At 38.8% G+C, this 14,703-nt stretch overlaps 1 protein-coding gene and 1 long non-coding RNA gene across 4 annotated transcripts in view; one reads left to right on the forward strand and one right to left on the reverse strand.

The window, feature by feature from the left end:
* Positions 1-14,703, forward strand: part of LOC138065942 (uncharacterized) — a 56,576-nt gene that overhangs the window by 16,893 nt on the left and 24,980 nt on the right. Inside the window, exons 4-8 of the long non-coding RNA XR_011138949.1 lie at positions 892-976; positions 5,050-5,150; positions 6,394-6,471; positions 7,025-7,107; positions 7,999-8,091. This is a non-coding gene — a long non-coding RNA (uncharacterized lncRNA). The remainder of the gene's footprint in view (positions 1-891; positions 977-5,049; positions 5,151-6,393; positions 6,472-7,024; positions 7,108-7,998; positions 8,092-14,703) is intronic.
* Positions 1-14,703, reverse strand: part of COL15A1 (collagen type XV alpha 1 chain) — a 155,462-nt gene that overhangs the window by 1,647 nt on the left and 139,112 nt on the right. For 2 of the 3 annotated variants that reach the window (XM_068931313.1, XM_068931311.1), the window contains 9 exons: positions 11,685-11,734; positions 9,758-9,868; positions 8,175-8,319; positions 6,377-6,441; positions 4,009-4,137; positions 3,786-3,845; positions 2,388-2,447; positions 1,300-1,485; positions 87-202 (listed from right to left, as the gene is read on the reverse strand). In XM_068931313.1, coding sequence (XP_068787414.1) covers positions 87-202; positions 1,300-1,485; positions 2,388-2,447; positions 3,786-3,845; positions 4,009-4,137; positions 6,377-6,441; positions 8,175-8,319; positions 9,758-9,868; positions 11,685-11,734 — 922 coding nt within the window. The remainder of the gene's footprint in view (positions 1-86; positions 203-1,299; positions 1,486-2,387; positions 2,448-3,785; positions 3,846-4,008; positions 4,138-6,376; positions 6,442-8,174; positions 8,320-9,757; positions 9,869-11,684; positions 11,735-14,703) is intronic. The other variant, XM_068931312.1, reaches the window with a different exon arrangement.

Raw genomic sequence — 14,703 nt, forward strand, 5'->3', positions numbered from 1 at the left:
TCTCTAGTGACTCAAGCTATTGTCATTTATGCTATCAGATAAAAATAAATATCATGTAAAACTTGCAAATGGTAATGTAAACTCACCAAGATGGATCTGTCATGACATTCCTCCCATCAAATGAATATATTGGAACATGAAGGTTGAATTGTCCACCGTTCCCATTAAATATTGATTCCCAGTTACTGAAAAGTGTTTCTCCCTGTTGAAATTTCAAAGCCACTTTTTAAAACAAAATGAATCTGAAATCCACATGTCATACCTGACTTTTATGGAAGGTTTCTGTAAATCTTAAATCTTATCTGCACTTAAAAACACTTCAGATTCCTGATTCCACATCACAATCTCTGCACAATGCTTCTGAACAAACTCATCTCATCTATCATGTCTGTGCTAATAGCTCTTAAATCCACATCTTCGCCTCTGGCCTTTCCATTCACAGTTACGTCTCTGCTCCATTGACTTCAACTCAGATCTTCAGCTTGACCCACTATTTCCAGTATTTCCATTGCCCTCTTCCTCTTCCTCCTAACTGTCCGAGTGGTTATTTGAAGATTTGCTTATAACTACTCTAGCTGAAGAGAAAATATAAAAGTAGTTTGTAATGGAAATACAAATTGTGATGAAGTCACAATTTTGTGACAAGTGCTGCAAATATTTAAAGCAGAAGCTTTGTGTCAGGTAACTCTCAAATTGCTTTGGAGTTTTCCCAATGGAAGTTGGGACAACTTTATCTTTACCAGTTTTCCTCCAGGGATCGGCATTTGCATGCACTTCAGAGCAGAATCCATTCAGTGTGCTCCAAGAATCGCGCGTTATTCCTGCAGATTTCTTTAGCTGTTTGTGCTGGGAGCCAGCCAATACTACAGAGACATGGTTTGTTTTCTTCAGTTTCAGAGTGCATCTGCTTATGTGAGACCGCAAGATGACTCATGTTCTAGACTTCTGCTCAAACTCTCCTCTCAGTTTCACTGAGGTAAATCCAGTATCACTACTAAGCACAGAATTTGCCATTATATTTAAAAATGAGGAAAGACAGGCATTTTGGTGTACTAAACTCTGTGGTCATACAAGAAAGTAGAAGATAACGCCCAGCTTTGAGAAATGACGATGCAGTTTCCTTGCTAGTATAAACATTTTCCAAAAGGCTCAACCTGGACCCTGACTTCAAAATATGAAGCAAAGCTTCTTCTTTGTAAAGTGCAATTTGGACTGAAACGTCTGCTTTTGCTGTTTTCCAAGATTTTGAGGCACTTACGGTATATCTTAATAAAACAAGTAAAAAGCACTCATTTTTACCTTAAGATTGACTATTGGTAAATTGTATCTGTCTATTTTTCTCACAACTGAGACCAGATCTTGCAAATGCGATGACAGGAACGCTCTGTAGGTGGATGTCAAACCTGCTAGCTGGGCCTGTTGAAAGCACTGAAAATCTGCTCGCATGTCACCAGCTAATGGCAAGTTTAAAGCCACCAGATGCAGCTGGAAAAAAAGAGAAGAGAAATCACCAATTTTTTAGGTTCATAACATGAGGAAAACATCTTTGAAATAAATTATAAAAATCCCCAAGCACAATAGCTAGTACATTCCATACCAGGTATAAAAGCATCATTTATTGCCATAACATCACATTTTTTAAAATTATCCCGCTCACAGCAGAGATACATATTTTTATTTGAACAGTCAGAAAACCATGAAAATTATAAGCTCTCAAAAAATAAAACTTCATTTTTTTAAAAAAAGAGGTAAGATTTTTCAAACAGCTGTATTGGAGTTATCACACAAAGAAAATCCCAAATCTTACAAGCATGGAAATAAATAGAAAGATGTGACCTTATACCATTTACAAATTTACTGTTATCAAGTAGCAGGAGGAGCGTGCCTGAGTCAAACAATATAAATGTAGGAACTAAGCCACAGCTCTTTTTTTTTTTTTTTTTTAAGATGTAACTTGGTTATCTTGCTGTCTTTATCTAAATATTTTAAAGTATTTTAAATTAAGGCTTAGATTCTAAAGTGTCTATCAAAGAACAACTAGCATCATGAAGCATATATTATTGATATAATAATAACACAGCTGTTAGCTTAAAATTAATGTTTTATATTTTGGTTGAAGTGACTAAGAGAATAAGTATTCCTAACCTAGAAATCAGGTTTTTTAAAAATTATTATTATTATTTTTTAATGAGATAGGAAAAGGGTTAAAATTACCAAAATAGTTTTGGAGGGAACCATTTAAAATTCTGTTCAAGATGTCTAAACCAGTGTATTTGAAAATTTCCAATGTGAATTTGAAGAGGAAATATTACAAATCTCTCTCATAATGCAAAAATATAATGTTTCAAAACACAGCTATGCAGCTGGGATACAGTTCTCATACTTACTGCTGGTTTTCCATTATTCATGTTTGAAATTGGACTCAATGCTGGAAGAGACTGAAATCCCTGTTGTTTTAAGACACACAAACAGATACGTTAAATCCTTTACTCAGCTCAGAACTGTAGACATTCAACTGTTTTCTAAACAGAGCCAACATTGAATAGTAGGGAATCTGAAACTGTCCTGCCTCTGAAAAATAAACCAAACCTGTACAACTACATGCTTTATTTACATATCATTAATTTAGAAAGTCACTTAAGCATATGTTTGAATACTGCCCTGGACAAAGGTGCTTCACTAAACCTGAGTGTAAGCATTGCACAGTGTAGGGTCGTGGACTCCTGCCTGGAATTGGCCTGGCAGAGGCAGAAGCTGGGTTCAGAAAAATTAAAACTGAAAGCGTCAGGAGGATGTAGAAACAACAAATGTAGACAGTGGGAAGATTTCTGAAGGCCTCGGTAATTCCGCCTCTTAAGTAAGCAGATTGTAGAGACCAGAGGGTTGACGAGGTTGATGGCTGTTTCAACAGCAGCAAAGTTTTCTTCTGTGGTCACGGGAAGCGTGAGTAACAAGGCAGCGAATGTACTGGTTCGGAAACTCACGTGATGGCAGCTGGAGGCTGCAGACCATTTCCTACAACCTGAGGTCTAGACATCTTCCCAGTGTGCTAACTGCCTTTCTCTCTGACCTCCCCCAGCTTTTTCCTATTTCCTTGTTCGCAGGCTTTCTCTGGCTGTCTCCCTTCTCCCCAATGCCTTCCTAGCACCGTCTTGCCCTTTTGTTATCTCAGCCCTGCGCAGTCAGAGGAATTAACCTGCCACGAAGCCTGTTCCCCAGTCCCTTCTCCAGTTTTTGTTTTTCACCCTCCTGGGACTTTGGGGGACAGGCAGCATGTTCACATACAGGTTTGTACAATAACCTGCAAAATGAAGGCAGGTATAGACTGAAAAAATGAGGCTTTAGGAGAGACCTCAGCACATCGTGGGATAAGCTACATACAGATGACAATTACGTACCCTGAATGCAGGAATACAGGACTACAAGCTTTTTAAGAAAACCTGCTTTTCAGAAGCTCTTTACTGAGTTTCCTTGAAAGGGATCAGGACTTGACATGACTGACTTCAGTGTCACAAAACAGAATACTTTTTTTTTTTTTTCTTTTCCTGTAAACAGCTTTAGAGATCCTGCTTTGTCTCTGTAGCATTCAGAGTCTCAGAAGATAATGGTTACAGACTGCTGGCTGGCCAGTATGAACCCATTTGAAAGCTTACGTAGTGGTAGGATACTTAAGTTAAACTAACAAGCCTCAACAGAAATCATATTGTGCAGAAACCCTCCTGCAAGTTCTGCCTAACGCTTCCCCAGTTTTTACACACCGAGACAGTCCAATATTTTGTACCTACATGGCTTGATATGGCTGGAGGTGGAAGGCTGTCAGCAGGGATAGGAATTAACTCACCAAGCTGAAAGAACACAACATGAAAAGCAAACAAAACCATATTAAGAGCAGCTCCTGAACTAAAAGAGATCTTTGCACCCAGACTTCTCCACCCCTTCATGAACATCTGTAACAACTCCATTTGGAGTAAGGGAACTGGAAGGGATTGAGAAACAGTGCAATCATACCTGCAATTTTCTCCATCCATTTCGAACGCGGATAAAAACCTCACTGGTTTCACTCAGATAGATTAGCGTTCCTTCTGCTACTAGATGAACCTTTTCCAACATACCCTCGACGTTTCGGAACGTTGTAACCTGTCAAGTGACAAAACAAATGCAAAACCCTGTGTGACAGCGCTGAACACGGAGAACACTTTGCATGTTAAATTTAAGTCTCATTTGAGGAAGTTTATAAATGCCAAGGCTGCTTATGCAGAAAATGCTCATGAAGTCAGTTTTGCCTTATTTCATACAAAAAGCTTTTAGAACATAAAGATCTTGCTACTTTGGCATAACAGCATCATAACTCTGTTGATTTTACTGTCACTTCACCAACAGATACTTTTGCACAGAGTGAGAAGATTACATCTCTCAAGTTTAGCACGCTGGGTCAAAATGGCAGAGTGCAGAAGAGACTCGATAAGGCTGGTTGTAGCCTAGAAATATCACACACAATTCTACATACATTTGTCTCTATTGTTATGTTTTCCTTACCGCTGTTGTGATCTTGTTAGTGTGATCAGTTCAGATATTTAGTCTATTGATTTTCATGGCATATAACTTCAAATCTGGCATCTGAATGAAAAATAGCACTAATAATATACTGAATTCAGATGAGGTAATACCTTTTAGGCAAGCTGAAAACTTGCGGCAGGATTAGTCTGGACAGTATTTTAGAACAGAACCACTTTAAAATCAAGAGATTAAAGCAAAATGTTTAATATTGAAAAAAGTCACCTGTTGAATAAAGACTAAATAAATGTTATGAAATCATTGGGACTCAGTGAGCTGCCCATCATATTTGCCCAGTACCTAAGTAAATGTAAAAGTTGTTTTTAGCAGAGGGTCTTTCCATTTTAAAACTCTAGATTTGTTAATTGGTTGATGAACAAATCCATGGAAGACTGAAGATATGTTCATTGTTGGAAGAAGTGGAATTGGTGGAAAAGATGATTTTGCTCTTTTCTTTAAGGATATTTTACTCCATCCCTTTTGTTATGTTTCCAGGTGCCTCTAGATTATGTGGCAAGTACTTTTCAATTTTTCTGAAAATGAAGTCTATCAGATGTGGCTATTGAACCTATTACCTACATCTTTGTCATCTGAAGGTGAGAACACAGTGCTCTCTAAGAGGGGTTACTTTTACAGTCCATATGTAAATCGCAGGCAGCAGAAAAGCAGTGGCAAATTTCTTGAGATCGTCATTTCTTGACACTTGAATGTTGTCTCTTTCGCATTTCTTGAGGGTGTCAGATGAGTCTATTGATGCTTTATAAACCATGCAGACCCTGCTATAGATTAGCAGAGTGATTTTAAAATGTTTGTTTTGACCTAAGTGGTCTGGGACGTCCTGTCTAAGAAAGTATCTCTCAGTCTGCAACCACAGTCCTCTACCTTGGGGGATCAGTCTTTGTTCATCAGTTTCTCCCATGTCTGTAATATCTGTCAGCTCCTGAACTTCTGTGGGTAAAGGCAGTTAGCAGCGATACGACACCATGGTGGGAAAGCACCAACAGTGACTTATGCTTGCATTCATGTTAGGCCGTTTTATATGATGTGGATGATCTGAAAGTCTGCTTGTTAATTAGTGCATTCTTAAATGATTGCCAGGTATACAGAAAATTTGCTCTTCTATCATAACATGAGAATATGAATAAGTTAAAAAATGGTAATGAAACTCCACTGCAAACTTTTATCCTTCCCCCTGCCCCATAAACTCAGAATGTATGATCTAGAAATTAACAGGATAAAGTCTTAGGTATCTTTTCTGCAAGATCAACATCTAGGGTACAACTCTGACTTAAGTGACCTAGTAACAAAAATAAACAATTCCAGTTATGTGTACTCTCTGGCACAGCAATTTGAGGCTTTACAGATTTTTAGATTTCTTAGGAAAAGCTACAGTTTTTTCTCAGAAGTAACCGACTGGCTTACTGGGTTTTAACCTAGTAACGTAAACTGTTTCTTCCATGGAAACTGGGTATTCAGAATAACTGTTCTGGTAGCTCAGCATATTAAGTTGCCACATCGGAGACGTTGCTTTGAACATGCAACATGCACACCTTTCCATTGCTTTAACATCCTACCAATCTTACTTTGCATTTGTTGAATAGGCTCTTACTAACAAGGCAATAGACAGACTTCTTCATTCACTCTTCCTAGCTATATATATTTTCCCTTCTGAAAAAATTATGAGGTTCAGAAAAACAGAAAACATTCTAATAAATAAAGATTCAGGAGCTCAACTTTTTCTTCCCAAGCAGCTCTATCAACAGCCACCAAAAGCTTTCGAGTAAAGTTTTCAAAGACAAACTTCCATAGTTTGCTGTCTTACCAGATTCCTTGTCACAGGTGACCCTGGCTCTCCTGGAGGACCTGGTGGCCCAGGAATTGCAGCTGCTAAAACAAAGCAAGTGTACAATACATGTTGTAAGTCTTTTTTGAGAGAAAGTGAACATAAAAAAAATATTTGATGTTGGTGTCTAGGAGTAGTGTAAGCTCCTAATGGGCATAGTCCTTACATGGCCAAATTCTGAACAGCTGTGTCCAAAAGAGCTACAGAAAATGTACTTTAAGGATTTTTTAAAAAGCAGTAGTAATATAAGAATATAAGTGAAACTTATTCTTCTACCTGTCACACGGGAGGTAAAGATCAACAGCTTGCAAGCTGTTGTGGGTATTGGAGCCCCATTATTTATTTGCAGATGAGCAGCTCCTCTTTCCCCCACATTACAGTATGTGAGATTACAGTAAGTGAGAGCTTTAACAGAGATAACTAGGTACCTTGAAGATAGGAAATAACACATCAGTGTTCATAACATTTAGTAAGATGGGTATCTATCAATATGCCGCTTAAAGGAGCTTCTTATAAAACAAAGAGGAAAATGTGTAGGAGGATGATGAAGGGCTAATGGCAGGGTGGACATGTAAAAGTAGAAGGCTAGGATACTAATAATTTTTTCTGTCTGCCTGTGTCTCTTAGCTAATATTCAGAAGCGCTTGATATAAATTATATGAGAAAATTCCTGAAGTGTTGCTCCCAAAGCCAGCACATGGGAAGAACAGGTACTGTAGAGAAGCACATTGATCATTAGTTCCCAGAAATGGGTATCTGGATTAGCTAGCTGAACCCAAACTTTACGCAAGACAGATCTGCATTATAGTCTCTTTATACTGTCAACAGTGCCCTTGCTGTAGAGCAGAATGCTATCTTCCTTCAGCTTCCTTCAGATTAAGGAAGGCTTTGGTCTGGAAGACTGGTTTTGGCTCACTGGATTTCCTTTCTGGTCTCAGTTCCCAGAGGGAAGAATCAGAGTATCTCACTTGGGTAAACTTGCTAAGTAGTCTCAGAGGTACATAAGATCCTGTCTACTGGAACCTAGGCCAAGGTCTGGACATGTAACAGTAGAACGTCTGTCACTAGCAGACTTGTCACCCAAGAGGAATCAAAAGGGAACTATGTTGAACTGTGACACTTGATTAACGGATTTCCTTTGATGCAAGTTTGAAATAATCCATCAGAAGCTCCAGCACCGCCTTGTTTATAAAGTTCCTCCGTCAAATGCGACCATCTGTAGACTATTTTGCTCCTTTTCTAATATAGTAAATTAAAAATCATTAAAGGTCCAATAGCCAACCTCAAAGCAGTTTTGCTGGTATCCAACATTTGCGTAACAACTACTTTCTCAGAAATAGTTCTCTTGCAGCTTCATTCTAGACTTCAACTCTGGTGGGAATACTGCCCTTATATCAGGGAAGAGCTTCGTGCTGTGACATTAAAATTTTCCCAAATTTTGCTAACTGCTCAATTTGATAGATTTCACAAAGCTCTCTAGGCAGCCTTCCTCTGTCATGTAGACTTCCTAACCACAGCTTAAATAAGATTTTCCTGCAGTAGTGCTCCCTTGGCAATGAAACCTGATTGCAGATGCTGTCTTTTTATGCTCTCGTTTCCAGTCCATATGCCCAGGGGAGAAATCTAGACTGTGCAGAAGAGACGGAAGCAATCAGATTTAAGTGTGAAGAGTGGAAGGGTAGCTGTAAGAACAGGTATGTGAAGAGAAGTAAAGGGGGGATGTACGCATGCCTGTGCGCTCATATATACAGTGAAAGGTAGAATCATACCCTCTCACCTGAGCCATATATTGCAGGGGGTCCTGGCGGTCCTGGTGGGCCAGGTGGGCCAGGAGGTCCAGCTTTTCCATAACCTGGTAAGCCAGGTAGGCCAGGTAATCCAGGAGGACCTCTGGGTCCAACAACTGTATCCCCTTTTGGTCCCTATCAATAACAAAAAAAATTTCTTTGAATGTATTAATTTCACTGCTACAGGATCTTAATCTTTGGGGACAACATTTTCTGAAGGTGGGCCACCACATCCCCATTTAGATATGAGTTCATAGGTGGTTTTTTTCAAGGAACCATAGGTACTAATGGAAAATGAAAAATCTGCTCATATACTAGACTAAATTCAAGAGTATAAGTTCCAGAAAGCTTTCTGAAAATTCTCGTACCTATTCCTGAGTAGCTGATGTCCGCCAGACACTCTGCAGCACTCTCAAATTCCTGAATCTTTGCTTTGCTTGTACAAAGCGAGTGCTATGCTACTCACTTTCATGTGCTTTTAAGGTCTTGAGTTTGCTTGAAGGACCGTGGTGGAAAGTTTTAACAAAATGTGTCTCTGTGCAGATGGTATATCTCATGCTGAATGCTGTATTCTCTCTCCTGATCAAAGGCCTATATCCCTGATGCTCTCGGTGTTTGTCTTCCAGAATAAAAAGGCTCCATCACTAAGTTTCCAGTTGAGCAGTGGTGTAACAGGTCATTCTCAGCCTAATTCAGGAGGGCTTATGCTCCCTGTGCTCATACTGGCCTGCATATACGGAAAGTTCTTGGTTCCTGGGTTGGGAGAGCTTAATCTCTGATGGATCTGAGCTGTGCCCTCCAACTCCTCTGTCTTGACAGTGGAACAGTTTCTAAATAGGGAGATGGTTCTCAGCAACATGAAACAGGATCAGGAAGATTTTGAAGATGGGTTTGCTAACCTAATACTTTGTCCTTGACTGTGACACATTATTGATGCTCCTTGGCACAGAACATGGCAATATAGGATGGCAATGCATGCACTAGTTGCCAGATCCCTGGGATTAGCTAGTTTGCAAATGGCAGCAGATTTGATTCCAAAGCAAATGTGGTGGTAGCTACCAGATTAAACTCCTATGCAGAGTAGACAGTGGCTAAATTTTAAAGGAATAGTCCAGGCTGGTACACACTGGACTTTTCATTCATGTTTTTGGATCACTTGAACAGAAGATAAGATGAACTATTTAGGTGGCCAGCATTTTTTGAATCTCATTTTGTATAGCCTATTTTGGCCTTTACAGGGACATAAACAGTAGTATCACAAGTCATATGTTCTGTCTTGATTTGTAATGATATTAATAGCATGAACTTACATTCTGATGTAGTTATATTAGGCTGCTGAGCAGCTAGCATAACATTACATCCATTTTTCATAGAAAATTAATTCCATGCACAATACTGAAGTGTCTGTGTTTATGCCTAATGCAACTCTCTTTCCCTTACTGATCTAATTGTTAGCATATGAGTTTATATATAGTTCTTAGCATCATCTTGTTGTTTGTCTCTATTTAGTGCCTTCTAAGTTAAAATAATGTGTGCCCATAATTATTCCTATTGTATAGCTTGTATTACTTACAACTAAGCCGGGTCTTCCAGGCGGTCCAGGAGGTCCTGTCAGAAAAAAACTTCCATTTGGTTCTCCTTTTTCTCCTTTTACACCAGGGTCTCCATTATCTCCTTTTTCACCCTTGAAAGAGAACATTTTAAAACATTCAGCTGAAGCAAGATCATAACCCCATGCACTGATCTTTTAAAGCTACCTGAAAGATCTCAGCTTAAGAAAGAATAGCATCAACCTGATATCTACTTTTTGACATCACTCCCTTCCTCAGTGATATGGTATCCTCTGTTGAAGATGCAGGGATTTCTCAGGGTGAAGGTCTGGGGAAGAAAACGAGGTAGAGGAAACTGGCTCTATTGCTGCCCTTCCACCCAGTAAAATCATGCTCTGTGCTATAGTTGGAGGCGAAGAGTTTGTAAGTCAGAGGAATCATAAAAAGCAGTCTTGCTGCTTTTTCCTTGCATCATGGAGAAAGTAAAGTAAGACTGACATGAATTTGACAGGCATGGAAAGGTATGTAGCAAAGTGAAGATTACTCTAGAGAAAGGGGTGGTTGTGTGTACCAGGACAACAGAAGAGACACCACACAAAATTGTAGCCACTTTGCACCGCTTCTCTTCTCCTCTCTTACAAAGATGATCATCAGCTTGTTTGGGGAATAAAGTGACAGGTAAGTAGAAGAAGCCTTGAAATACTAGGTCATTATCTCCTTGTGCAAAACGAGCCATAGCAATAGTAGGTTCTGCCTCACGTTATTTCTTTCAGTTTTTCAGCTGATTTTCTTCCTTCGACTTTTGTCGTCTACTTTAGCATACCCTTCTAAGAAATAAGCCTGGGAATAGAAGTAGAAAAGGGCAAAGCAAGAACGGCAGGTAGCTGCGGAAAGGGAATAGAAGTGGCTATGTATAGCGCTCTCAGACTTTTTTTCGTGTTATTTTCCTAGTAAACAGGACTGTAAAGCTTTCTGTATGACATTTCATTTTGGAGAGCTGAAGGACTAGATGCAAAATTAGCTCTTTGTAGCTAAAGCTTTAAAGCTACAGACACTGTTCTATTAGATCAAAGAAGCCACATCATATCTGTCATGCATGGATGGCACACTTTATGTCATAGAAATAACTTAGGTGCACTCAGCCAATCGAAAACAAAATCTGAAAACAAGATGGAACTAAGAGTCCTTCCAGGAAACTAACAGTATCCGTATGGAACACTACTTTTGATGGTATAATTGAATAATAAATTGACTTCTTTTTTTTCAGATCTTATATTGTTCAAGAGCAGTAACAGCCTTTTCCAGTTAAAACTTTTAAATTAATATTCCATTGGTACTCAATTTTGTCACTTAAAGCAATCAGGAGAGCAGTGGAATAGAGAGAAACCAAATACATCAAGGCTTGGAGAAGCTTTCTCATAAGACACTCCAGGAAACTAGTATGGGGAAGCAGTTAACCTATCTGCTTTAACCTATGTTATTCACTGTGCTGAAAAGATAAATAGCATTACACATAAGTGAATATTTTTTCATATGTTAAGTGATGCTAAATTTTTCTAGCACCCCTTTAGGAAATGGATGTCTCTTACCTGAGCTGGCATGGAAATAAAAGCATTAACTTATGGCAGACAATTTATACTAATTTATGTTTGGTAACAATGAAATATGACTCACTTTTATACCACAGGGAAGGTGAAAAGCCTCAGTAATAAAGTAATAAAGTATTTTCAAAAGTAATCTTTGTATATTTACTGACATCTACATTCCCTATACTTCCAATAAACTTGTTTATCCAGCTTCAGTTTAGGAAATTAATATAATCTGTAATTGTTGATGCAGATTTCTGTTTTTTTATGCTTCACCATACTGTAGTGTTTTCTGCTTAGTGCATAGTAAAAATATGCTTTTAAAAAGTTTGACTGAATTCAAACACAAATGGGATATAATTACCTTTATGCTATTAATAAAGTGGCTGAAATATGATGGAGGCAGAGGTGGACCTGAAAAATAAAGAAAATTATTTTAGTAGAATAATTATCTGTAATTTCCTTCTTAAAAGCGCTGCTTTGGATGTTGGTGTTTTAGGAGCCCTAAAGGAAAATAATTTACAATAATAACATTAACCTTTAAATCTAACAGATATTTTTAGTTCAATTTCCTAATGAAACAAGCCTTAAATGTTCTATCTTGTCTGTCACTCCTCCACTGTAATAAGTTTTGAGCCTGTTTGTGAATTTCAGTCAAATTTGAAAGCAAGGAATTATCAAAGATGAAAAGTTCCTATTTTTTTGGAAAATGGCAGCTGGATAAAGAGTGGAAGAGAGGCCTCCAAATTAACCCCTTTGGTGGAAACCAAGATAAAAGAAACACATTCCGTATGTTTTGCGAGCAGTGGGGTGGTCAAGCAGTACCTGTCCAATTCTGAATTAATTACAGTTGTGCTGGCTCTTTCGCTGACAAGAGAAAGAACTAAGGTTACTGCCATTCTGCTGACCATAGAATAACTTTTTGCTGGCATTTTTCTGCGATAAAAACCAGTATCGGCATCAATGGTTATAGCAGCTGGGTTGTGTTGTTTGCTAATGGTGATCAACCAAAGCTGTCAAGCCAGCACAAAAAGTTTAAAAAGCCTTCAAATATTCTTTGTTTGGCATACATTTTGAAAAAGACCTTTTTACAGCTGCTTATAACAGCCAGATGTGTTTACTTCAGAAGTGTTCTGATTAGCTTTTAAGATCTTTGGGTCCAACCCTATGCCAGCCATAGGTCTCAGCCCATCTCAGATCTCAGGAAATTATCTTGGATTCCATTAAGTCATGTAGGTATTGCATATGTGTGTATTCTAGGGAAGAAATGTATTCCTACCATGACAGCTACTTTGATTTTATTCCAGCCCTGCCAATGACAGTTGGCTGCAGGGATTTGCTTGGTCCGATGCGGGACAGACAAATCCATGCCAGGAAACATGCTCACAAGTAAACCGCATGGACAGTTGTGTTCTGTGTTTTGGCCTTGTTTGTTTGCTAGCACAGACACAGTCAGAGGAGTTTATCTGACATGACTTCTCAAGGGGCAAACCTAGTCCAGTTCTCTTCTCTAGGCATTCAGTGGAGAGCCAATGATAGGCAATTTTTGGCAGGACCTTTAGGGATCCTAACGCACACCAGAGGGAAGCATGGTTTGCCGTTTGGCCTCTGTTGACAGACCAGACATTTCATTTTGGTTTATTTTCAGATGCTGCTGAAACAGACTAATAGCACTTTGCCCCTGCGTGATCAATAGTAAATCCCATCTTCCCAATGATCTTAAAGTCACGTTAAGTCTCGTGCCCTTTCTTTTATAAAACAGAAAGCTATACTACCTTCAGATCTAGGATCTGACCTAGGGACGAATTCAGCCCCTGGAGCAACAGAACCCAGTTACAGCAGTAATTAATGCCTGCCCGGTGGGAAGCCAGCTTGCTCCCCTTCGCTGCTCTTTCTCTAGTTCCATTCCTTTCAGGATGCACAGAGAGAAGGGTGAAGCTCCTTCCTGCAGAAAACAAGGTCTCAGGACAAACGAATAGCCCAAAGAGTGGATTTGGATGAGTGTGACAACCTGTCCAGAAGGTCAGGTAGTGGTATGGCTGTGTAGGGAATGACCCACAGGAAGGAAGGGGGTTGGTCAAGAGTTTGCACATTGCAACAAAACCTGCCGTTTAGGTTAGTAGATCTTCAGTCTTAGGGAACTGGGTTCCAGACTGATATAATGAGGTCTTCTCCTCTTTTTCTAAGCATGGTTTCTTACAAGCTCCCAGACTCTGTTCTTCCAGCCAGAAGCACTGGGGTTGTGGGGGGGTTGTATGGTTGGAACAGTGCATCTATGCTCTGGCTATCTCTTGTGCCTGTCTCAACACACAGTGTCTAAATGAATTGTGGCCTACTGTTTACCCATGCTTTCTGTGTTGGCTTCGTCTTTCTGAATAGTATAAATTTAACCGAGCCACTGTGTAAAGTTAGGGAGGAGATGTTTCAGGAAAGGGAAGAAGAAATCCACTTGCTTTCTGAATAGACAAATAGCACAGTTCAGAAAACTTTTCTGATTGCTGGGACTTAACAGATACTGTAGGAGAAGGAGCTTCAGTTGCCTATCCCCCAGAGAAGGTTTTGAAAACATACTATACTTGCAGTTTCTTGCTTATGAATTACCAGTGTCAAAGGTTATGTGGATATCTGTAAGACCTAGAGAGTTGTGCTGTATAAAAATATTAAAATATTTTGGCAACCGCATCAATGAATGAGAACTAAATAGGAATATTTTTTAGAGCAGCAACAGAATTGCTTTAGTTTATGTTTTACCTTTGCAAAATATTGAAGCTAGCTGATCTTATTGTATTCTGTTGGCAGACAAATGAATAGACCTCTGTTGTTTTATGAGAAAGGTGAATTCTGTTTTCAAGGTAGATATGTGACTGTTTAACCGGAATTCTGGTGTTATTTCCACTATTCTTATCACTAGCTTCAGTTCTACGACAAGGTCTTAAGCATTATCCTCTCAGTTTGAAATCATCAGGTATAGGCAAAAATACTTGTAGGACTTTAAATTACATTAAATACAAAGCCTGGGAATGAACAAGCATATATTCATGGTAGATAAATCAACACAGAAGAGGAAATTTTCCTAATTTTTGTTTCCTTTTTTTTCCTTCTTTTTACAAGTTTATTGATGTCTGGGAAGCGCTACTGTGTGTTTTGTGGCACTGGGTGTTGATCAGAAAAAAAATTAATACGACAAGAAAATAGATTTTATGAGAACAAACAGATGTCCTCTCAAAGATAATAAATATCATCTTTAGTCAACAAAACTGTGCCTTCGGAACAAAGACAGAAATATCCATGTAGAGGTAGGTTTAAATTTATTATAAACACATAAGAGGACAAAGATTATAAATATGGTATAGGAGCATGAATTTGACATACTGCTTCTTCTG

The sequence above is a fragment of the Struthio camelus genome, chromosome 2, assembly GCF_040807025.1.
Source record: "Struthio camelus isolate bStrCam1 chromosome 2, bStrCam1.hap1, whole genome shotgun sequence".
Classification (NCBI taxonomy): domain Eukaryota; kingdom Metazoa; phylum Chordata; class Aves; order Struthioniformes; family Struthionidae; genus Struthio; species Struthio camelus.